General features: G+C 39.8%; 1 protein-coding gene across 4 annotated transcripts in view; it reads right to left on the bottom strand.

Moving 5' to 3' along the window:
• Window positions 1-251: 251 nt before the first annotated feature.
• ARK2N (arkadia (RNF111) N-terminal like PKA signaling regulator 2N) overlaps window positions 252-25,269 on the bottom strand; it is an 86,432-nt gene continuing 61,414 nt past the window's right edge. For all 4 annotated transcript variants that reach the window (XM_070452629.1, XM_020870964.2, XM_020870966.2 and 1 more), the window contains 2 exons: window positions 13,038-13,164; window positions 252-3,841 (listed from right to left, as the gene is read on the bottom strand). In XM_070452629.1, coding sequence (XP_070308730.1) covers window positions 3,652-3,841; window positions 13,038-13,164 — 317 coding nt within the window. In that variant the 3' untranslated portion in view covers window positions 252-3,651. The remainder of the gene's footprint in view (window positions 3,842-13,037; window positions 13,165-25,269) is intronic.

Consider the following 25,269-nt stretch of genomic DNA (forward strand, 5'->3'; position numbering starts at 1 on the left):
CCAGCAACAGCAGTCTGTGAACCACCAAGTGCATTGGTTCCTAGCCATACAATGGCTAACATTTCACTTTCATGGTAAGAGGAGCAGAAGGCTTTAAAGACCTTTGTACTCTTTAAAAAAACAAAACAACAACAAAAAGTCATTTCCTAGTTATCCAGTGATTTTTTTTTTTTAAGATCACTACCCTTTAAAACTTGTTAAAAGAATAAGAAGTACGTAGTGTTTTAAATAAAATGAAAAATACAACAGCATTGGACTAAAATACGTGATTATTTTAAACAAACAGTGCACAATCTGAGGAAGTTTGGTTAGGGCGCAATCATTTTTATATATACATGGAAGTCGCATCATACACATACTGAAAAACAGGGATTGGGGGAACTCTTTGCCTTTAAAAAAAAACAAAAAACTTTAAACTAAAAGACAAAATTGTGCCCCCAGCTTTTTCAAGAACCTTGTGATACAGTATATATAAAAAGCAGGCAACAAATTCATTTTTAAATTACCTATGGTGCTAATTTGCTAAAAGTAACAGTGAACAATTGACTAAATTAACAAATTAGGTGGTTCATATTCACAACTGGTAATAATGAAAGCAGAGTTTATGGGATGCTCAGATGCTATGAATAATGGAGTCCATTCAGTTTGGCCCCTTCCATCAAAATGAAGCAAGCAGCACTTACATCTCACTGGACAGTCATGGTGATGCAATAGCTAAGTTACCACTCTGTGGTTTCAAATTGAGGGAAGGGGGGCACTTTGCCATTTTGGTGCCATAAACCAATCTACGACCAAAGTGTACCATTTTACCAGAGATATGACTTTGAAGAGACTGTGAAGTATAAAGTGTTTATGCTACCAAATGCAAAACTGGTTAGAAAAGATCCCCTTTAAAAAAATTTTAAATGTCAAAATATTTACCACAGAATTTACCATTAATAGCTTGCCAGAAACCACATCCCTACTCTCCTGGACCTGGCAATGAAAGAAGGGTTGAAACACAGTCTCTCTATAGTTAGTTAGTAGGTGGAAAAGTCTCAAACTAGTAGGGAGAAAAGCTGACTATTTCCACCATCCCTTACCCTCCCTGCTTTCTGCATCTTCATTTTTGTTCTGGTGCACTAAGTCAGGTAGTCAGGGTGGTGGAAAAGGGACAGTAAGGGCAAACTTTAACCCAACACAAAAGCAAAAAGCCAGAAAAGAGTTGGTTAAAACTCCACTCTCTGTTCCCAACCCACAGTACATACAACAAACTGAAAGAATTCTCATTAAAGGATGACTGTGAGGGACTAAAGAAAATATGTCCTGGGAAATCACCTGCTATATGGAAGTGAACAAAACAAAACATACTGCTAACGTAAGAACAGGTAATGCAAAAATGTCCTTTAAAATGGGGCTCTGGGGAATTACCTGGCAGTCCAGTGGTTAGGACTCTACGTTTTCACTGCTGAGGGCGTGGGTTTGATCCCTGGTTGGGGAACTAAGATCCCACAAGCCACCAGGTGTGGCAAAAAATTAAAATAAAAATGAAATAAAATGGGGCTCTGCCCTGACACTGGGGGAAAAATAAGCTGCAAAAACTTCAAGTCATATAACTCACTCTATTCTTTCCCCAATGATATTCCTGGAAAATACAGACCAGAAATTGTACATTTCTGCTTTGTCTAGCATTTTAATTCAAGTCAAAAACAATGTGTAACAGTAAAATTCAATAAATTAAACCTAAAGTAAAATGTGAAGGTCCAAGGATACACCAGTAGTGAATCTGCAGAAGGTCCTATTTTGCTCTGGCCTCTGGGTCTTTGGTTTTTGCCTAGAATTGTGGCCATGTATGAGGGGCTAAAACTGGAGGCTCACTATCTCTTCAAAAGCTTGATCTATTAAAAGTAGATACATAGGAAAATAAAAAGTTGATGAACAACAGAGGCCAGATCAAATGAGATGTTATCAGAAGAGAACACATGCTTAAATATACTCCCATAGAAGGATATATAGATGAACTAAAACAGCAGGAAGAAGGGTGAAGGAATAAACGGTCTTTACAAAATATAGAAGAAAAGGCCAGGCAGGTGGAGCCAGGCAGACTCTGACTCATGTGCATGTGGGGGGTGTCTTGCTCAACACAGCAGCCCCACAGCACCACCCCACACAGTGCCTCCTGCAGAACAGGCACTTGGTAAACATATGTCCGCTGAATGGAAACTGAATGTGGTAGTTCTCATGCTCTCATGACAAGGAAGAGCCACCAAGACATTTGGGAAGGGAGGCAAAGGGCTATAGCCACACCGTATGGTGAAAATGGAAACCAAAAAAAAAAGCAAACAAAAACTGTGGAGAAACACAAAGTGAGGTCTTCCACGCCAATGTTACTTCACTGTTCCCTGCGCACAGTACATAGTGTTCTAACTCTAGGTATTGCTTGTAAAATAATTCACTAGTAACTACAACGTTATAGGAAAAAAAGGTAGTAACTAATGCCATAAACTCCAACACTGGCATTTCCTGAATTCCCTGAAGCTCCTACTACCCCTTTTAATTCCTGTTAGATACTGCAAAATCTACAGTGCCATTAATGTGCTTCGTATCTGATTTTCTATGATACATTCTGATCTTTCCACTTTTAAAAGGTAGAGGAGAAAAATACCCAAATACAGCATCAGGTCAACTTCAGCTCAAGCACTGAACAGTTGTTATGCATCCTTTTTAGAGAGACTAGCTATGGAAAAAGGCATTGTCCTCTTAGATTTACAAGTGCCCATAGCCTTAGAAGTCACACAGCTTTCATATTACCAGCTATATATACTTAGGCATAGTCTACCTAAGTAATAGGTTCTGTTTCTCCCATTGAACAAACCAGGGAGGGGAAAGGATCTCTCAATACTCTCTTCAGATGCTCAAGCCTCATGGTGGGTATCTATCTGAAATGCCTCTGCCCCACAGGGAGATATTTTCCAAAGGGTTATGAATTATTGCAACAAGGAGATCAACTAAGTCACTTTAGCAGTATTTATAAACACAAAGAGGGCATGTTAATTATTTGGGTTGTGGGAAGTCAGCCAGGAGCAAAGTCAGGAAAGAAGGCAGAAGACTTAAGCTAAAAGAAAAAGTTAACTTCTGTCTTCTATTTTTAAGGACAGGTTTTCAATGCACATGCCCTACTAGGTGCCAATAACGACCTGACTAATATGTGTGCAAATGCCCTAAGATAGGAGTGCCAATGGGTGGGCTGACAGTGGTCAAGTCTACATATTAATTTTATTACACAGAAAAATAAATACAAGACTCAAAAACTGAAATCCATTTTACCTGGTAATTAAAATACCATTCTAAAAGGAGGGCAGAGTTTCCTAAGACTGAAAGTCACCAAGTAAAATGAAGTTATCTAATAAATGTCATCATTCTCATATTCCTACTGAGGGAAACAAGAAAAGAAATTCTTTTCTCTGTGATAAGTTATTTTCCTAAGTGACTTCTTTTAATTTAAAAAAAAAAAGGAGGGGGAAGGAGAGCAATTTTCCATGAGTTTTTGATTATACAAATGCCACAAACAGCTTCTGAGGCTGAAGCTATGACAATGAACTTCCATGTCACAAAGAGGAGGAGGAGAGGAAGTAGAAGGGAACAGTGCAGAGGAAACACAGTGACATTGTATTACAGTAGGTATTTACGTCTGCTATCCTCATCCAATGTAAGGTCAACAACTTCTGCAGGTGAAGCCCAAGTCTGCTGAGGAGTCACAGCAGTCCATGACTGTGTTTGCCGGGCGCTAACATACTGTGTGCTGGAGCCATGCTTCCATGAAGAAACACTCTGAATCACACCTCCTCGAGGATGAACACACCTGCAATCAAGATGAAGAGCAAAAGCATGGTTAATCCTACCAGAGAAAAAACCGAAGGCAATATGGCTTCAGTTGTATTAATATTTTTCCTAAGATAAGCTTACTATACAAGTTCATAAAACCCACAACCAATATCCTTCCCCCTTTTCCTTCTTCCCTCTATGTCAGTCTGTCTGTCTCCCTGCCTCTCTCAGTGTAGTCTAAGAAATGCCAAAAGCCTTGTCTCAGTCACAAGCTCCTGAGTTATGTCTAGATCTATTACTGGTAACGGACAAGATGTTGCTTCTCTGAATTCATTTAGTCTCTGGGATCTTCAGGATAGGGCAGAATATAAATCCCAAGCAAAATTAAGATGCCCAATTAGTCTGAGCAAATGAAACAATAAGAAATACAGGTGAAGTCTGTTCTTAAAATAAGTTCTGTGCCATATTTGTTAATATTACTTTCAAAAACAGTTAACAGTAATACCTCTTTTACAGATTAGATTTCTAAATGTCTACATAAGTACTAGGTCATGAGTTAAAGAGGATTCCCTAGTGGCTCAGAGGTCAATCTGCCTGCCAATGCAGGAGACGTGGGTTTAATCCCAGAGTTGGGAAGATTCCCTAGAGAAGGAAATGGCAACCCACTCCAGCATTCTTGCCTGGGAAACCCCAGGGACAGAGTAGCCTGACAGGCTATAGTCCATGGGATCACAAAGAGTTAGATACAACTTAGCGACTAAACAACAACAACATGAATTAAAGATCAATTTTCCTCATCTTGAAGGTGACAACAGAAAAATCTGGCTAGTTCATCACAAACATTTATTCTTTAATTCAGTGAAAATAACAAGGCTTAAGTACTTAGCTTAGATTCTTTAAAAGTGTTCTATAACAGTGAAAGAACTGCCAAGCTGACATATCTCAAAGTTCACCGACTGGGAGAGAATTGTTTCAGAAATACCTCCAGATTGAATTGCACATTTCAGTCAAATGATAGAACCAAGAAACCTCTCTCCAGGATGAGCCACGGAGTAAGTTTTGATTCAAACGAGAGGAAAGCAAGCAGCACAAGCTATCACGGCTCCTTATGCTGTCACATCTCAATTTTAAGACCTATCACTATGCAATACACGTGAGAAGTGGCAAGTGGCATGATTCTAATCACACAAAACTACTACAGTGGATCGCAAGCAGCTGTTATGACAATCTGTATACAATGAGTGATGCTTAGTCACTTCAGAACTCCAATTTCCATTCCATGCCACCTGCACCTCTAGGTTCAAAAGAAACAGAGTAACAATAGACAAAGTTTATTATAAGGAATTCATGACCGCTGAGAGGTTCCCAGGTCTGCAGTCAGTAAGCTGGAGGCCCAGGACAGACAAGGGTGTAGTTTCATCTGAGTCTGAAGGCTTAGAAGCAGGAGAACTGATGGTGTTTCAGTTTGAATTTGGCCTTCTCAGGTGGCTCAGTGGTAAAGAATGTGCCTGCCAATGTAGAACACACAGGAGATGTGGGTTCGCTCTCTGGTTGGGTTAAGACCCCCTGGACAAGGAAATAGCAACCCATTCCAGTATCCTTGCCAGAAGAATCCCACGGACACAGGAGACTGGTGGGTCATAGTTCATGAGGTCGCAGAGTGGGACATGACTGAGAGACTGAGCGTGCATGCACAGATGAGGTTTAGCTATAGAACCGCCCCTGAGGATCCTGAAGATCACGGAAAGAGGCCCAGCTCCTGCCAAGTCCAGCCTGAAAAGGACTCCCTTCCCAAGAGAGGTGCCAAGAAACAGATCCCTTGGGGCCAGAGTAGGGATAGAATGTGGACTTGTTATAGTTATTGGAGGGCCATCATCTTTCCAGAAATGAGTCAAGCAGCTACTAACCCAGAGGCCACCATATTTTCAAAGAGTAGCTAGTGAAAAGCATTAAAATAAGACACACGAAAACCCAAAGTCTAATCCAAATCTGTCCACTCTTTAAATACACTGAGATTAAATGATCAAGTCATAGAAGAAAGTCAGTCAAAGGAGTCCATTCAACATTTTAAAGAAATGGTTTTGATGACTGATGACAACAGAATACCAAAATTATTAAGCAGTTTCTCCACATTTGACATACCCAACAGACCCATGAAGGAGATGTGGAAGCTATTATCCATACTCTGACAGGGAAACTGAGGATTAAAGAGATTACATGACTTGTTCAGGGTCACACTGTTTGAAAGTGTAGGCAAGAGAACTTCAGGCCAAGTCTGATTTCTGGTCCAATGCTTTCCACAACATAATGTTGTCACTTAACAAAGGTGTGGGGAAAAAAAAAAGGTGTGTATTAAGCTGGGTAAGGCAAAACATAAAAGAGTCAGCAGGGTGCAAAGACAGACCCAGACCAACAATTTAAAAATATAAAGTTCTTCAACAGTTCAAATGCTCATTTATACAAGCAGTAATTGAAGTAAAAGCTGGTTGGAAATTTAGAAAAATCAGGGAATGAAAAGCTATCCAAAAAAGTCAATGTAATCTCTGACAGAACTGCAAGAAATAATTCTGAAATAAAAGCAGTATTTACTCCCAACTATTACTTTGCACTGCTCCTAATCATACAGTGTAACATCAGGATATCAAGGAGTGGCTTTAAAAAGGACCTAATCCAATCTTCCCATTTTATAGAAGAGAAAACCAAGACCAAAAGACAACTTCCCAAGGTCTTAAGAAAGTAAAGCATGGAGCCAGAACAAAATTAGGTCTCCTCTGGGGAGTTTATTTCCAACTAAATAACCATGTCTTTCCCAGACTGCACCTGAAGTATTATTATATACTATGTTTTATCATAAGAAGAACTGCTTAGCCCCTAGGAATAATACAACAAAAAGCAAAGCAGATTCTAGAGTGTCTAGAGTAGGAGAGGGAGAGGTTTAGAGAGGATATTTATTAATGAGGAAAGGTTGAAGGAGACATAATAAGGAGATAAGGCATTTCCTCAGCTATATAAACTAAACCACTTCCGTAGTTATGTCACATATAGCTCCAGTTATTGGAAAACAAACTGGGCTACTTTAAGCAAAAGAGAAAATTTATTGGAAGTCACCTTTACTTAAGCACCTCAAAGAACCATCACTTCATGACAAACAGAAGGGAAACATGTGGAAACAGTGACAGATTTTATTTTATTTGGCTCCAAAATCACGGCAGAGAGAGACTACAGCCATGGAATTAAAAGACGCTGGTTTCTTGGAAGGAAAGCAATGACAAACCTAGACAGCATATTAAAAAGTAGAGACATCAGTGTGCCGATCAAGGTGTGTCTAGTCAAAGCTATGGTTTCTCCAGAAGTCATGAATGGATGTAAGAGTTGGACCAGAAAGAAGCCTGAGCACTGAAGAACTGATGCTTCCAAATCATGGCGCTGGTGAAGTCTCAACCAAACAAGTAAATCCTAAAGGAAATCAACCCTGAATTCATTGGAAGGGCTGAAGCTGAAGCTGAAGCTCCAACACTTTGGTCACCTGATGTGAAGAGCCAACCTATTGGAAAAGACCCTGATGCTGGGAAAGATTGAAGGCAAAAGGAAAAGAGGGTGGAGGAAGATGAGATAGTTGGACAGCATCACTGACTCAATGGACGTGAATCTGAGCAAACTCTGGGAGGTAGTGAAAGACGGGGGAAACTGGTGTGCTGCAGTCCATGGGGTCGCAAACAGTTGGAAACGACTTAGTTACTGAACAATAACAACAACCAATCCTCTTACTCTGTTTCTCTTCAAAATTTTAGATTCTCTGGAGAACGTGATGATCCTTTCTTTGGTCAAACACTTCCCTGTCTCTTATTAACTGCAACTGAAGGGCAGCTGCCAAAGAAGGGAGAATCACCATGGAAGGCAGCTCCTCCATGTACACAATCTTGAAAGCATAGTAAGAACCATGAATCGTTTTCTAGAAGGCAAGTTTTGAATGGTCATTACTACACAAAACAGAATAATCTGCCTTTTAAACATTTAAGTAATTGCTGAGGCATCTCTCAGGAACGTTAATAAGATTCTGAATATAGGCAAACTATAGAAGTCAGGATAGTAGTTATGGGGACAAGGTGGGGACCAGGGGAAGGTATAATGAATAAGTGGCACAGGGGAACTTCTGTTTCTTGTTCTGAGTGCTGGTTACTTGGGTCTGGGTACAAAAGCTAGAATGCAAACTTATAGCTTTTCTCTGTGTGTTAAAAGCCAAAACATGCAAAAACTTTTTTACGATTTAAGACCTCAACCACTTTAAATAAAATGGTAGCTAGGAGATGGATGAGGATAGAACAAGACTTTTAACACATGTTTTTAAGTATGGGGGGAAAAGGTCAAGCTCTATTTTGTAAGATGGTACATTACAGAATAAGTTAGATAAAAAGGAAAAAAATTTCAGGAAGACATGGGACTACAACAACTGTTACTAATCCCACAGAGATGCCCTATAAAGGAGGATGTGAGGGACCTCCCAGGTGGTCCAGAGGCTGGGACTCCACCCTCCAAATGCAGGGGACCCAGGTTTGATCCCTGGTCAGGGGACTAGATCCTGCAATCCGGAACTAAGATCTGGTGCAGTCAAATAAATAAATAATAAAAATACATTTTTTAAAAAAGAAGGATGTGAGAAGCTCAAAATTTTGGAAGGTTAACTAACATAAAATAGCTCCATGTATTAGAACATATCCTTTTTCTATTATGAAAGATATGGGGTGGGAATATACTCATCTGTTTTACAATCGGTCCAATCAGATTCTAGTGCAGACACAAGCTTTTTTCTCACAAAGCATTTAATCTGCATATGACTGAAAACATGTCTACAAAACGAGTCACATTTTGAGTCTTATAGCCAAGAAAAACTGCTTAGGCCTCAGTTCCATTTCCCCCACCAATCCACTATTTATAAACAGTAAGTTCTGATAGAATAATTTCCTGCTCTTCATACACTAAAACCAAGAATGGAGAGACTTTGGAGTAGAAAGGAAGAGAAACACAGGAAGAGGGCAGGGTCTGATGATGATCAGCTGTTGATACAGTTAACTTACTATTCTAAGAAAACAACATTAAAAATTAATCATTTTTTGTTCTCATTTACAGATCCTGAAGGTGATCTCTTAGATAACATTCCTACTTATTTTTCTGAACTGAAGGTGGAGTGAATCCTTGTGGCTTCAGGGAAATGCTCACCCACCCCCCTTGCTTTCTTAGGGTTAATGTTAGCAAGTGGTTCTAGGATACAATCAGTCTTAAATGCAAAAGCCTTCCCACACTAATTCTTCTGCTGATGGGTGAATCAACATTAACCAATGACCACAGGACCATGTTTGTGAAAGGAGGTAAGAGTCTGATTATTCATAAAAGCTTCAGAGAACAAGTACTGAAAGAACTGTTTCGACACAGTTCCATAACATAAAGACCCATGCTACATGCATTCATCTCCCTAGGGGAATTACCAATGAGGCTGGTAGAAGGAAAGAAGGAAAAAGGACAAAGGATAAAGAAAAATATTGGCAAGAGAGGGTCATAACTTAAAACTTATGGCAAAATTAAGTGGGTGCAGAAGAACCAGAGATTTTAGAGACGTTCCCATCTCACTAGCGAACAGCATCTTATAAAACTGGACTGTCCAAAAATAACACCTAGAAATGACATGTAGACAATGACAAGAGTTCATCACGGCAATCCAAGGCAGCCATAAAAGATGCATTCAAGTTAAGAAAGCATGCTTTCTAGCCTCTAACTAGAAGAAACACATAAGCTAAGTGACTATGTCAAAATCTAAAATGAAAGAGCAGGGAAAGACATTAGCATGCAAGAAAAGAAAAATGACTATTTATTGGGGAAAAAAAAAAAGGCACATCATAACCAGAATTACTGAGGGCAAAGGTCAACAAAACAGAATGTTTCTAATATGGGAAAATGGTATCCGATGCAAGTCAGAACCACAGCCCCAAAGAGAACAATTCAAGAACGAAGTCTGAGTTTTTTTTTTTTTTTTTTAAAGCTCTCAGAAAGTCCACAAGGTAGAATACCAAAAGGAAAAACAAGAAAAGGACAACTAAATCCAAACAAAACATCTATGCATGCAAAAAATCAAATTAGAACACAAAGATGTGGATCAAAACCTAAAACCTTCTTCGAAGCGATAACCCTGCCAGAAGCCCATCAATACTTCATAACTGCAACCCTAGACCTGTAAAAGAAACAAATTCCAGATGAGATACAGCCAGCTAAAGGGACAATTTCAAAGCAACCAATAAGAAAGCCTCTTACCCCCCCACCCCCCAACCTGCTTCTCAGCTTTTTAACCTCAATGTTTGAAAGACTATCAGGCTTCTTCTAAATAAAACTGCTGGAAAATTTTTGAGAAAGGCACAACAGTCAGTGAGATTCTACTCATTCCTAGACCAAGGGCCAAAATAAGAGATCCCCTCATAAGGATAAAAGAGTCCATTCAAAATACTCCAGCAGAATTTGTCAACTCTACCTATCTTCCATTGCATGGACAGTTATTAACCAACACTGAGATTTTAAGATAAAGCTGTTACTGCTAAGATATGATTCAAACTAAAAGATCAGAATTTAAAACAAAAACACATCTTTATATTTCAGAGCCTCGTAAGAAAAAGTCCTCAAAAGTAATACTATAGCATGTTATTTAAAATGTACCCAAAGTCATTTGACTTAGTGAAGACTGAAATAAGTATGTTTGTTCATAGAATAAAATGACAATCTGAATAACAAGTTCAGAGAAGGGTCCACTAAAGATAATCTTTTAGTATGTGTGTGTACTAAAGGTGAGAGAAACTTAGAATTTAAATCTACAAGTTTTAACAGAAATAATATAATTTCAACTCCAGATAACAAAAACATTAGTAGGAAAATAAGCTGAAGATTTCATTATGAAAGGAAAGTTAAAGAATCTGAAAAGAAGGCTGTGTGTGTTCAGTCACTTCAGTCATGTCCGACTCTGCGACCCTGTGGACTGTAGCCCACCAGACTCCAGGATTCTCCAGGCAAGAAATACTGAGCAGGTTGCCATGCCCTCCTCCACGGGACCTTCCTGACCCAGGGATTGAACCCGTGTCTCTTGCATTGCAGGCAGAGTATTTACTGCGGAGCCACTGGGGGAAGTCCCTGAAAAGAAGCATAGCATCTGTAACATTTCTAGGCACAAAGAAAAGAAGGGAGAATTGGCAGGAGTTAATAGGGAACTGGACCAAGTGATACGTCTCAGAATGAGCAAGAATTTAAACAGAAAACACAGGTAATGACCTATTCTTTCCTACTTAAGTAGGAACACATGAGTAACAAGAATTAAAATTTGAAAAGTCAAGAGGAAGTTTGGTAACTGGATAATGTGCTCCTGGCACAATAGAAGATAATTAACCTACATCAATCTATCAGTCAATAGGCAGAATAAGTTTTATAGTATAGAGTCAGAAACGGAAAATACTATCATATTCTAGAAAGATCTTGACATGGGGCCTAAAAGTCTAATAAGGCCTTTTATAACTATACAGTGCTGAAAAAAAATAATGACAAATGTATGCTGAAGGAAGAAATCGGGAGTTTTATCTTCTTCATCTGATGAATAAGTCAGCTAGAAGAAAATAGTGAGAAAATGAAAGAGAACATAATAGGAAAAAGTTTTTTATTAAGGAAGAGAAGAATGAGGTAAAGGAAAGGTTAAAGAATGAAAGTTCTTTCCCACCAGAATAGGGGAACATAACCATTTAGAAAGACAAGAAAAATGGAAGCAGACGCACTTATGGGATAAATACAAGATAGAAGGTAAAGTGTTCTGATAGAGAATTAGCCACTTATGGGGAGATGGCTTGTGAAATTACGACTTAACTCTACACCCTTAAAGCCCCAACTGTTTAACTAAAAAGTCCTTTCAGAAAGTAAAATCAGTTCTCATTAGAAAAAGGATTCCTCAATTTGTGTGCATGTGTATTTTCCCCCCACTTCTCCACTCTTAAATGCACCTTTTAAATAAGCCAGCGGAAGAAGTAAGTGCTGGTGAATGTTTTATTATCTTGCTAACCAAAGATTAAAATCAGTTCTAAAAATAAGGCAAGATACTATCTTATATACCTACTTGAGGAAATCACAAAATCATAATTCTTGTGGCACAGGAGAAAAATTGTTCACTACAGATTTTTCCAAAGACAAGATTTTGTTTTACATGTGTGTGTTAAATGTTCCTCACATATATCTCTGACAGGGCTGCAACTAATTCTTAGGACCATATCTTAAAGGAAGAGTCAGTAAATTTTTTTCTGAAAAGAGCTAGACAATAAATATCTTTGGCCCTGTGGACCCTAAGGTGTCTGAAGAAACTTCGCAATTCTGCCACTAGAGTATATAATAGACGGTATGTAAGTAAATAAGCACGGTCTGTTCTAACAAAACTTTATTTATGGATAAATAAATTGCATGTGAATTTCATTTAATTTTCTCATGTCAAACCATGTCTTGATTTTTTCCTCCCAACCATTTGAAAACGCAGAAACAATTCTCAGCTTGAGGTCCATATAAAAAGACGCATCAGGCCAGATTTGGCCCGTGGGCTACAGTTTGCTCACTCTTATCTTAAAGAATGACAAACTTCACAAAATTATTTTTACACTGCTGCTGCTGCGGCTAAGTCACTTCAGTCGTGTCCGACTCTGTGCTACTGCTGCACACTAATTCAATGTCTTACAGCTTTTTTAATTCCTGAGAAATAAGATACCCTAAGTCACATGAACATCACCAGAAATAAACTGTTAGGAACTGACTAAAGTAACTTGTAACTTTTCATGAAAGATAAGGAGAGGTGCTCTAAGAAGAGGTGTGATGTCAAATGCAGATTTTCCAATTATTTGTTCCTGATATATTTCAAGATAAACTGAAAGGCAAGAAAATATGGGAGAAGGGGAGAAGTGTGGCGATACTTCTGCCATAACAGAAAAATCCGTTAAGACATCTAGCCATTTGCTAAAAATAAGACAAAAACATTAGTTCTGGTTCACATGTATGTGAGGCCAAGATGTTTCTGATATAAGACAATCTGCAATACATTCTGAAGCCCACCAAGTGTCCATAATCAAAATGCATTTCTTAAACTACAGGAAGCTGAGAAATAGCTCCCAACATTCATGCCAGCCATGCCATGGCATGCCATACCATTTTCTTCTCTCCAATTAATTTCCTACCTTGCATGTTCCTGAACCCCCACAATCTCCACTTCACTATCTGAAGAGGCAATATTAATTTCTTCATTGAGTGGTGCATTGCCAGCAGATGTTTTCTCACTTGCTAGGAATCCTGGATCCAAATGACCTGAGAGAGAAAGGGGAGAAAAAACTAAGCACTATGTTTTGATTCCTTAAAACAGCAGAAACATCACATTGATGGATTTCTCCTCTCAGTTTAGTCACTAAAACAGAATGCCCTTATAAAAGCTTGCCTCCATGAAACTGTTACCTTTGTCAAATTAAAGAAACTAAACAATACAGACTGTTAAAAGAATGTTCAAACAACACCAAAGTACATAAGACTAAGAACTCCAATCCTCTTGCTTTCTACTGCCATTCCTTAGGAGAAAAAAACTCTCGAGTACTCTGACAAGGTTGTGTACACAAATGTAGGTGTATATAAACTGCCGTAATACTCTATTTTGTGATGCTTTTTGCATTAAATTCTACTCTGCTTTTAAATGACCTGTAGGTAGGTTTGTCTCCACTCAGGTCAAAGGGGTTCTCCACTGCTTATCATTTTAATATAACAAAATTCTAAACCAGGCAAGCTCAAAGGCACAAATGGAGTAAATAAAAGAACTATTAATATCATAGTTACACTGGGAAACCTTACAAAAGATTTAATAATTTTCTCTCGATTTTAAACAATTTTAACAATTTTCTCTCCAGGAATCCAGATTTGACAAAATCAAACCCAAGGGAATTAATTACCTGGCAGTCCAGTGTTAGGACTCTGCACTATTACTGATGATGGTGCAGGTTTGATCTATGGTTGGGGGGGGCGGGGGGGGGGCGGGGGGGGGGGGGGAATGGACCCAAAACAGCATCTAAAAGGAAGACTAGAAGCAAATAGCAATTTTTGCCCTGAAAAACTGAAATATATAACCTATATGTTCCTGACACTCTTCATTAGACAAAAAGCACCACACAATGCTTCACCCTGGAAAGCACTGGGGCCTGTAAGGACATTCTCACAAAGATCTTCACAAAGCATCTATTCCATGGTGCAATAAAATGCATTTTCCAACACTAAACATGAGTTTAATAGAACTGACTCTCAAAACAGGTTAATGGCATAGCACCAAAGTACACAGCTGTTTAAACAATTCTAAAAAGAGTTAAAATTCAGAGGATTCCTTGGCGCTCCTCCGGTGAGACAGGACTTCACACTCCCAGTGCAGGGGTTACAGGTTCAATACCTAGTTGGGAGAACTAAGATCCTGCATGTCACAGCCAAAAAAAAAAAAATAAGAGACAAAGAGTGAAAAACCTATTTATTCAGCTATTGAATAAGTTCTGACTTAGGATGAATTTCAGAATATCTAGGAGTAAACATGGAAGAAACAGAGTTGCAATGAGTATAAATTTTCATTTACTCTTTAAAGATATATTTTTATTTAAATATATTGTCATCTGATACAAAATTGTTTCTCCCTATTTTAAAAAAAAATTCCAACAACTGCTGATGTTGTTCAGTCACTAAGTCATGTCTGACTCTTTCAGATCTCGTGGACTGCAGCACACCAGGCTCCTTTGTCCTTAACTATCTCCCAGAGTTTGCTCAAACTCATGTCCATTGGGTTGATGATGCTATCTAACCATCTCATCCTCTGCTGCCCTCTTCTTTTGCTTTCAATCTTTCCCACCATCAGGGTTGCCTCACTGGTTTCCCACCAGTGAGCTGCCTCTGCACATCAGATGGCCAAAGAACTGGAGCCTCAGCATCAGTCCTTCCAATGAATATTCAGAGTTGATTTCCTTTAGGACTGACTCAACTCCTTGCAGTTGAAGGGGCTCTCAAGTCTTCTCCAGCACCGTATTTCGAAAGCATCAATTCTTTGGTGCTCAGTCTTCTTTATGGTCCAACTCTCACATTCATACATGACTTACTGGAAAAACCATAGCTTTGACTAGACAGATCTTTGTTGGCAAAATAATGTCTCTGCTTTTTAACATGCTGTCTAGGTTTGTCATAGTTTCCTTCCAAGGGGCAAGTAGCTTTAAACTTCATGGCTGCAGTCACTGAACAGTGACTTTGGAGCCCAAGAAAATAAAATTTGTCACTACGTCCACTTTTCCCCTTTCTATTTGCCATGAAATGATGGGACTGGATGCCATGAACTTAGCCTTTTTTTTTTTTCATGTTGAATTTTTGGATAGCTTTTTCACTCTCCTCTTTCATCCTCATCAAGAGGATCTTTAGGTCAACTAAACCAATATAAATAAGATTTTATATGCACAACTCTCTCTTCCCTTCTCGCCTTGCTCATATCTATGCTTCAAGGTCAAGACAAACCTTGTACTTTCATACTCCTGCAAACCTGTAGTGTAATCCTTTTTTAAAATTTTGGACAGTCCCACAAGTTAAAAAGACTTATAATTTATATACCCTCTGACCTTATAACCTCACCTCTGAGAATTTAGCCTTACAGAAAATAAAAATTTACACTTTAAATAAGCAGAGTCATGATGTCAAATGATACTCACCAGATTGCTATGTAGAAACTTCGGGAAAATATAACACACAGAGTTATATATAACACTAAAAATATGTATGTGCTGGTTAAAAGCTATGAAAAGTAAAGGAATTTGAATATGATTGTGGGTCTTTTTTACAATTCTTTAATATTATTTTTACTTTTTTTCTTCAATTGAAACTGATGCATAAATGAGAAAACAGAAGATTAAAGTCTTCTAGACACAACCAGTGACTGAAATTGTGTTACAGTCTGCACAGGCTTGTTAGCGGGCTTCCCAGGTGGTGCTAGTGGTAAAGAATCCGCCCCGCCAATGCAGGAGATGGGACAGACACAGGTTCGATCCCTGGGTCAGAAAGATCCCCTGGAAGAGGAAATGGCACCCCACTCTAGTGTTCTTCCTGGGAGAAATCCATGACAGAGGAGCCTGACGGGCTACAATCCACGGGGTTACAAAGAGTTGGACACAACTGAGTGTCTGAACACACAGCACATGGGCTTGTTACCCTGCTGTATTAAAGAACAGATAGGATTCTGTGTGGTATGGGTAGTGATGTTGAACTCTACAAGCATGCAAAGGTGACATCCACCAGACAAACCCAGTTTTGTGAAATCTAGGGTGGTTGCTTAAGTGGAATTTGGTTAAGCCTGGATTTGGTAAACCAAGATTCTTGCTCTGACCCCACTACTTCATTTGTGGTGAAGTCTTTTTGTCTCATTTCTACTTCAATGCTGCAGTTAGACTGCTGTCACACACACAGTTCCACCTGCACTGCTCGGGAGAAATACAAATTGACAGGCTCCCTTGTCTCCAAACCTTCAGCTTTCCCAGTCAATATTTCAATCAGACTTGCTGTGCACAGCTCTAACAGTATACTTCATCTATTTATTTCTAAAGTAAATATTTACTTATGACATGCCATGCACTGTGCTTGGGCTTCCCAGGTGGCTCAGTGGTTGAGAATCCGCTTGCCAAGCAGAAGACATGGGTTCAATCCCTGGGTCAGGAAGATCCCAGGAGAAGGAAATGCCAACCCACGCCAGTATTACTGCTTGGAAAATCCCATGAACAGAGAAGCCTGGCGGGCTACAGTCCATGGGGGTCACAAAAGAGTTGGACACGACTAAGCGACTGAACAACAGCTGCATGCTCAGTGCTACAGGGAACAAACAAGGGAGGCATAGTTTCCACCCTCAAGAAGCTTACAATATATTCAAGGATACCAAAACCCAGTCCACTAGCATTATGGCTGGAAAACTAGGCTGAGAGGGAGGCAAAGAATGCTCTACACGCACAGAGAAAAGGACCGTTTCCTAGACTGGGGAACAATCAAGGACATTGAGTGCGCAGGGAAGAGTGGGCACAGGTGAAGCAAAGTAACACAAGGAACCCTGTGTAGCCCTCTAGGGTGAAAATCACCCTCTGGGGTGAGATCTGGGGTGACACTGGTCAAAAAAAGAGTAATCAGAAATGAGCTGGTAAAGTCAGCAGAGGTCAGATCATGGGTAAGGAGTCTGGACTTGACCTTGAAAAGCAGGAAACCAATGAAGGATTTCAGCAGAGGAGTGACATGTTCGGATTTTGAATTTAAAATTTTTTCAAATATGGAAATGGAACCAGTAGTGGGACAAGAAATACTATAGGCAAGGAAACCAGTTAGACTGCTACAGTTTCCAGGGTGAGGAATGACTATGGCTGAACCAGGAAAGAAACAAAAGGAGGAACAGTCTGTATTTCTATAAGAACAAACGGCGAGTAACCTTGGAAGTCAGGCGAAGGGAAAACTGATGCCAAGGTTTCTGATGTAGGTCACTGGTGGCATTCAGTGCTCCAGTGGACATGTGAGGGTGGCTGCTTAGGGCATGATGATGACATGCTTCTGAGATGCTCAACAAGCAGTTGAAGGTACTACTGTTCTAAAGCTCAGGTCAGCAGTCTAGAGAGGAAATAATAGGTAAGTCCTCCCAATAGTGGGGAAGGTAAAGTTCATCCAGAGGAATGAAGGGGGCCTAAAACAGAACCCTGACAAACACCACTAAGAGATGGGCGTAGGAAGAGGCACTCACCAAAGTCAAGCAAGAGACAGAAAGAAAACCTGAAGACAGGAAGCCAGGGCACCATAAGGAGCATTTCTCGGCAGAAGTGCCTACAATGCCCGACAGAGAGGCATGCTAAGAGGAGGGCCTAAGCGCAGCCCACTAGAACAGGTGAAAAGATGATCATACACAACCCTGGCCGAGGAGCCTCAGAGGAAAGCCGGGACTGCAGCAGTCGCAGTGAAGCAAGCTGAAGAAGAGCAGACGTGGAGGAGGGGCAGACACGTCTGAAGGCGTCTGGCTCTGGGGGAGACGGCAACAGATGGCTCTAAGAGGGACATGGGCCTGACGGAGCGGGGTGTGTGCGTGCATATACTTATTTTTACTGGCCATATCCAGAAAACAGGCAGAGAGCAAACAGCTTCGATGGCAGAAAGCTGAGGTAGTCTTGATCTGTAAAGAATGCAGGGGGCCATCTGCAGAGCACAGGTGTGAGTAGGATAGCAGAGTCGGTTTAGAGTAGGTTTAGAAAAGTGAGCTAGCCACTGTGAAGAAAGAATGCTGCCTGGGAAAGTGCTGGGCAGTACTGAGAGCCAAGGTGAGGCTGCAAATCAGGAAGTTAATATGAGCCTCAACTTTGCAACTATCTGACTTTCTCCAGCATGGATAAAGGCTCTAAAGTGTGCATCCAGGGATCAGACTTGGCCAGCTGAGTACAAGAAAGTCAACTAAATAAGGAGCTGAGGATATCAGCAAAGGAGAGTTGGGCTGAACAAACTAGACAGAGAAAGAAAGATGCAACTAGGGGGAGCTGAAAAAGGGCTGTGTGATGGACTGTGTTCAATAAGCTAGAGGAATAGCACAGCAGGAAGTAACAGTCTAAGTATAGCTAAGCAAAAGGAGAAAGCATTAGGAAGAGGGAAACCAATGGTTAGGAGAAGTAAAAGGTACTTCCACCCTCCTGGCCACTCACAAAATACAACCCTCTGGGACCACCCATTGTCTGTCTTGTCCCCTGTGTGCATGTGTGGTAAGTGGCTTCAGTCATGTCCAACTCTGCGACCCTATGGACTGTAGCCCAACAGGCTCCTCTGTCCATGGATTCTCAAGGCAAGAATACTGGAGTGGCATTATCAGAGAAATGCAAATCAAAACCACAATGAGGTACCATTATACGCCAGTCAGGATGGCTGCTATCCAAAAGTCTACAAGCAATAAATGCTGGAGAGGGTGTGGAGAAAAGGGAACCCTCTTACACTGTTGGTGGGAATGCAAATTAGTACAGCCACTATGGAAAACAGTGTGGAGATTTCTTAAAAAGCTGGAAATAGAACTGCCATATGACCCAGCAATCCCACTTCTGGGCATACACACCAAGGAAACCAGATCTGAAAGAGACACGTGCACCCCAATGTTCATCGCAGCACTGTTTATAATAGCCAGGACATGGAAGCAACCCAGATGCCCATCAGCAGACGAATGGATGAGGAAGCTGTGGTACATATACACCATGGAATATTACTCAGCCATTAAAAAGAATTCATTTGAATCAGTTCTAATGAGATGGATGAAACTGGAGCCCATTATACAGAGCGAAGTAAGCCAGAAAGATAAAGACCATTACAGTATACTAACACATATATATGGACTTTAGAAAGATGGTAACGATAACCCTATATGCAAAACAGAAAAAGACACTCAGATGTATAGAACAGACTTGTGGACTCTGGGAGAAGGCAAGGGTGGGATGTTTCAAGAGAACAGCATTGAAACATGTATATTATCTAGGGTGAAACAGATCACCAGCCCAGGTTGGGTGCATGAGACAAGTGCTCGGGCCTGGTGCACTGGGAAGACCCAGAGGGATCAGGTGGAGAGGGAGGTGGGAGGGGGGACTGGGATGGGGAATACATGTAAATCCATGGCTAATTCATTTCAATGTATAACAAAAACTACTGTAATGATGTAAAGTAATTAGCCTCCAACTAATAAAAATAAATGGAAAAAAAAAAAAAAGAATACTGGAGTGGGTCGCTGTGCCCTCCTCCAGTCCTGTCCCCTACTCAATTGTTATTCTCCTTTGCTCCAGCCACCTACTACTCACCTTCCTACAACTTTTCCACTGCCCTATGGAATGCCAGCTCTATAGAAAAGGGACTGAACTTTCTCTTTGCCTCCTTGCGGAAACTTGACTCTCCTGAAAATGCTGCCTCCCCTGCAGGCCTCTGATCCCAACACCTCAATGCAGCCATTTTCTTTACTGTTTGGTCTAAAAGTCAGTATGAGACAAAACAGGGCCAGGCACGCAGGGCCAGAGGGTGGGGTGGGGTCAGGTGGGAGGATACAAACAAATTTCCTGGTGAGTGTTTACAACTCTGAACTAATGATGTGAGTATTCTGCCACATTCCCTCTCAGAGCTATTAAATAAAATGTGCCACTCAGGGAATAAGTTGCTGAGATCCACACCATGTCTGTGGGGGTGCCATGCTCTACAAAGAGACCCCAAGGCATTCTCCAGTAAGTCAGGAATGCATCCACTCCTCTACCTCAGAGCCAGGTCAATCAGTCCTTTTCTCTCAATGTTACCCTCTTTAGAAAGTCGCTCGTTTGAGGAAGCACCTATGCAGAGGCAAACACTCTCTGGCCTTCGGGTCACACCTACATGGCCTCAACCAATGCCCCTAGACCTCAAAGGAATCCAATAGCAGAGCAGGGCCTAAAGCATACACAGAAGCGAGTCAAAGATGCATGAGGTTCTTCAAATATTGTCAGTGGTAGTAATCTATTCCTATTCTAGAATAAGCTCTGCATGAAAAGCGTAAATATCACAATTACCATATATTAAACTGAAAATAAAGCAGATTTATATTTAGTTATTGTGGCAGCTGGCTGTCTCTGTGTAGTTCTTTGTTTGTGTAGCTTTTTGAAAAGATAACTTCTTTCATTTCCTGAGAAAATTCTAAATTTCTGTCCTCCTACTACAGGCCTTTTCAACACATAAGTCAGTCAGAAAGTAGACCAGAAAAGGTAGTAACTAAATTACCATGGCAAATATTTTCTTTTTAAATCAGCTATCTAATGAGAACTAGTCGTATTTACAACATATAAAATTATTACATACTGATGACAGTGGCATGTTAGGTATAAAAAAGGTTACTATCTTAAGTACTCACAGAGTTTTAAAACAAGCAAATTATTACCTTGTGTTTTTTCAACAAAAATATTAAAAACAACTTCAAAAAGTGGTAGAAAAGGATATTAGAAACCTAAACTCTTACAGTCCACATGTAGCAGCTAAACAAACTCTCCTTCATAAGACTTGATCCAATGATTTTAAAGTGCCAACAACAGAAACATGGTCATTCTGGGCTGATTATAAAAAGCCCTACTCTAACAACAGGGAACACAAGATTTTTTTCTCTTCACTACAACTAAGCTTGTACTATGGACAAATCAAGATTACCAGCCCAATTTTAAGGATGGAGAAAATGTTCATAATCCACCTTCTTAAAAAGAAGGTTGATGGAAAAAATGAGACTTGTTTAGAATTTTTAATTTCTGAGGCAGGAGGACCTCTAAATTAGTTTGGTGTAATGATTATAAGCCTTTATACCAAGAATACTTCAGACTTCAGCCTCTCTTGGCCTCATCTACATTTACAGTGAATAAGCCTTCAAGTCTTTCCAATGAATATTCAGGGTTATCTCCTTTACAATTGACTGCTTTGATCTCCTTGTAATCCAAGGGACTCCAGCACCACAGTTCAAAAGCATCAAAGCATCAATTTTTCAGCGCTCAGCCTTCTTTTTGGTCCAACTGTCACATCTGTACATGACTACTAGAAAAACTATAGCTCTGACTATATGGACCTTTGTCGGCAAAGTGATGTCTGCTTTTTAATATGCTCTCTAGGTTTGTCATAGCTTTTCTTCCAAGGAGCAAATGTCTTTCAGTTTCATGGCTCCAGTCACCATCCACAGTGATTCTGGAGCCCAAGAAAATAAAGTCTATCACTGTTTCCACTTTTTCCCTATCTATTTGCCATAAAGTGGTGGGATCAGATGCCACGATCTTAGTTTTTAAAGGCCGAGTTTTAAGCCAGCTTTCTCACTCCCTCTTTCCCTCATCAAAAGGCTCCTCAGTCCCTCTTCGCTTTCTACTGTTAGGGTGGCATCATCTGCATATCTGAGGTCACTGATATTTCTCCCGACAATCTTGATTCCAGCTTATGTTTCATCCAGCCCAGCATTTCGCAAGACGTACTCTGCGTAGAAGTTAAATACGCAGGGTGGCAATAATACAGCCTTGGCGTATTCCTTTCCCAATTTGGGAACAGTCGGTTGTTCCATGTCTAGTTCTAACTGTTGCTTCTTGACCTGCACACAGGTTTCTCAGGAGGCAGGTAAGGTGGTCTGGTATTCCCATCTCCTTAAGAGTTTTCATGTAACAATAACCTTTGGGAGTAGACACTAGTTTTATCTCAGTTTTGACAGGGAAAACTGAGGCTTTGCATCACTTACCTGAGATCACACAGTCTGTAAGAGGCTGCTGGTTCAAAATCCAGCTGTTTGCTCACAGGAGGCTGCCACCCACTACACTATTTAATTCTAGCATCAATGAGAAAAAGTAAACCTATGGCAAGAGTTGAAAAGGAAAGTTGAGGTCTGTTCTTGATCAGTGGCTTTCCTAATTTCAACTCTTCTGCCTTGGTTGAAACTAAAACTAAACAGTAAATTGTGCATACAAGAACATCTTGTTGCTTAGAAAAAGAGACAAGCTACAAGCCACTTAATGATTGCTTATGTGATTCTAAATGAAGGGCTGCAGATCTGGTCTGAAATGTTGCTATTAATTAGACTCTGAAAATCCATCCTAAGTGGCTGGCTCAGATGGTAAAGAATCTGCCTGCAATGCGGGAGACACGGGTTCAATCACCAGGTTGGGTAGATCCTCTGGAAAAGGAAACGGCAATCCACTCCAGTATTCTTGCCTAAGAGTCCCATGGACAGAGGAACCTGGCAGGCTAACAGTCCACGGGGTCTCAAAGAGTCAGATATGACTGAGCAACCAATGCAGTGTACAGTGTACAGAGACACTGAACAGTCTAACTCAGTGACTGGGTTTTATTTTATTGGGAGGGAGAGAAGGAAGACTATGACTAACCACAACATTTATCTTAAACTCCAAACACAAGAATGATGATCTAATTGATACTAATAGTCCAAGTCTCAAAACTGTAAACTGTCAATGAAGCATAAATTCTATGAACATTTTGTTATAATACAGTAAGTATATTCAAATTCACAAAATAAAAATTCACAAATTCCCACTATGACAATTACATCAAGACTAGAGGGTATTATTAAGTGGTAAAGAATCCACCTGCCAGTGCAGGAGACACAAGGGACTTAGGTTCAATCCCTGAGTTGGGAAGATCCCCTGGAGACAACAATAGCAACCCACTTCAGTGTTCTTGCCTGGAAAATTCCAAGGACAGAGGACCCAGGTGGGCTACACTCCACGAGGCTGCCAAGAGTTGGATGTGACTGAGCAACTGAGAACACACACATACATTACTCACATACCTGAATGTCAGATTAAAAAACAAAAAAGAAGACTTTGAATGAGCCAATAAATGGCTTCATAAGAAAACACCATGGGGATCTGTTCAACAGTGATGTCCATGTCCTATGATATACAAAAATCTACACAATTTATGGCCCAATACATACATGTGCTTTCTTGATATACTACATCCTAGAGAAATTATCACTCATGTACCAAAAGACACGTATAGGAAATGTTAATGGTAGCATCATTTCAAATAGCACGATAAATGTCCAAGAAGAGAATGGGTAAGTCTACTGTCATATATATATATGCTGGAATACTAAACAGCAGTGAAAAGTGCATGAACTACAGCAGTACTTAATAAGAACAAACTTCACAACATGTTGAACTAAAAAAAAGCAAGTGGCAAATGATTACCTTCTATGTAATACTACTTAGTATTAAAACATGCTTGTTTACAGATACAAAGCAAATGCAGTAAAACTATAAAGGAATACATAGGAATACCAAATATTAAATATAAATATCAATTTCACGGCAGTGCTGGAGTGGAGAGAGAAGAATAGGGGAAGGAAGTCATGCGTATTTCCCTCCTCAAATACTTTTGTCATATTTTATTTCTTAGAATTTAGAGCTAAGCACCAAAGGCTAATCTTGTTTTAAACGATCAAGCTAACAATTACCTGAACCTGAAAATGTGAAGCTTCCCCACCCCCACCAATGCCAGTGACTTTAATGATATGGTCAGACCCCAAATGCTGCACTATTAGGTTAAATCATATTTAAACTGCTAAATTGGTTATAGATCAGAAACTCAAATATTAACAATTCCAAAGAGTTCAACCTAATATTAAAACTATGAAGAGCAAAAAAAAAAACCCAGTAACTGTTCATATTTTTCCTAAGGATTCACAATAAAGTAGTCTACATTTACCGACAAGACTGCATTTAATGTGACAATATATACACAATACATATTGATAAACACTTAAAAGACACCTGTTGGGCAAAGCAAGTGTTTATACAAATAAAAACTGAAATCCAGAGGAGAATCACCTTGTCCAAGGTTAAACAGGCAGTTAGCAGTCACAACAGAGTTAAAACTAAATCCAGGTCCTGTTCCAAAATTAGTCATAATAAGTTAATCAGAAGCTCAACAAATAAAGAGAAACTTTTTTATTTAGTTCTAATCGAGGATTATGAAATGAATTAATGACAATGATCTGTAGAATTGTCTCTTTTACTTCCTAACAACTTCAATATAAAAAGTTCTAAATCATAGCCCACTGCTATTTTTGTAACACAAAACTAATTTCCCATAAAAATAATACTCTAGGTAGTTATTAAGCCAATGGAATTTATAAGTTAATTAGAAAACGAAAATCCCTCTATAACAATAACAAAAATACACACTATACATGAAGTCTGTCTCTCAATCCCTTCTGCCTCTTTTCTTAGACTTTTCTAAAAACACTAGTACTTTTTAGAAAAAGGTTTAAATTAGAAAGAATGCTGGAAGAAAGAGGCTTGGGGAACATACTGAAGGAGACTTGGAGGCATTATGCAAGGTTTTCAAAGGTAACAGCAATCAATAGGTTTCTTAGAGAATAAAACATCACTCTTAAGAATCACCACAGAACCAAGATAAACAATGCAAGACAGGGAGAGAGATTTTCCTGAAAGACAGCAACTGAAGAGTTGGAAAAGACAAAATGAGAACTAGTGCCGAGAAATTAACATGGACACTGCTTAAGAGGCAGAAAAACAGTGCAGCACCTCAATGGAACAGTCCACAGGGCAAACTGAAACAGCTCCCTTCCCCAAACGACAAGGTCACTCCCTGTTCAGAGTTAAGTGAGGGAATCCACTGGGGTGGGGGCTTGGGGTAGGGGTAGGAGGCAGTATCAGGTCATCTGGGTGATTTTTACAAATGTTTAACTCACGATGTCTACTGAAATTTACTTATGCCTACAAGTACTGTCTTAGATAGTCTCATTTTTGCTTTCTTCTGATTAGTAAAGACAAATGACATGCTACCCAAGTCTTTTCAGTTATAAAGGGATCCTGGATAGCTACGATCATCTAATGTTAGATGTTTCTA

Source organism: Odocoileus virginianus, chromosome 22 (genome assembly GCF_023699985.2).
Source record: "Odocoileus virginianus isolate 20LAN1187 ecotype Illinois chromosome 22, Ovbor_1.2, whole genome shotgun sequence".
Taxonomy (NCBI): Eukaryota; Metazoa; Chordata; class Mammalia; order Artiodactyla; family Cervidae; genus Odocoileus; species Odocoileus virginianus.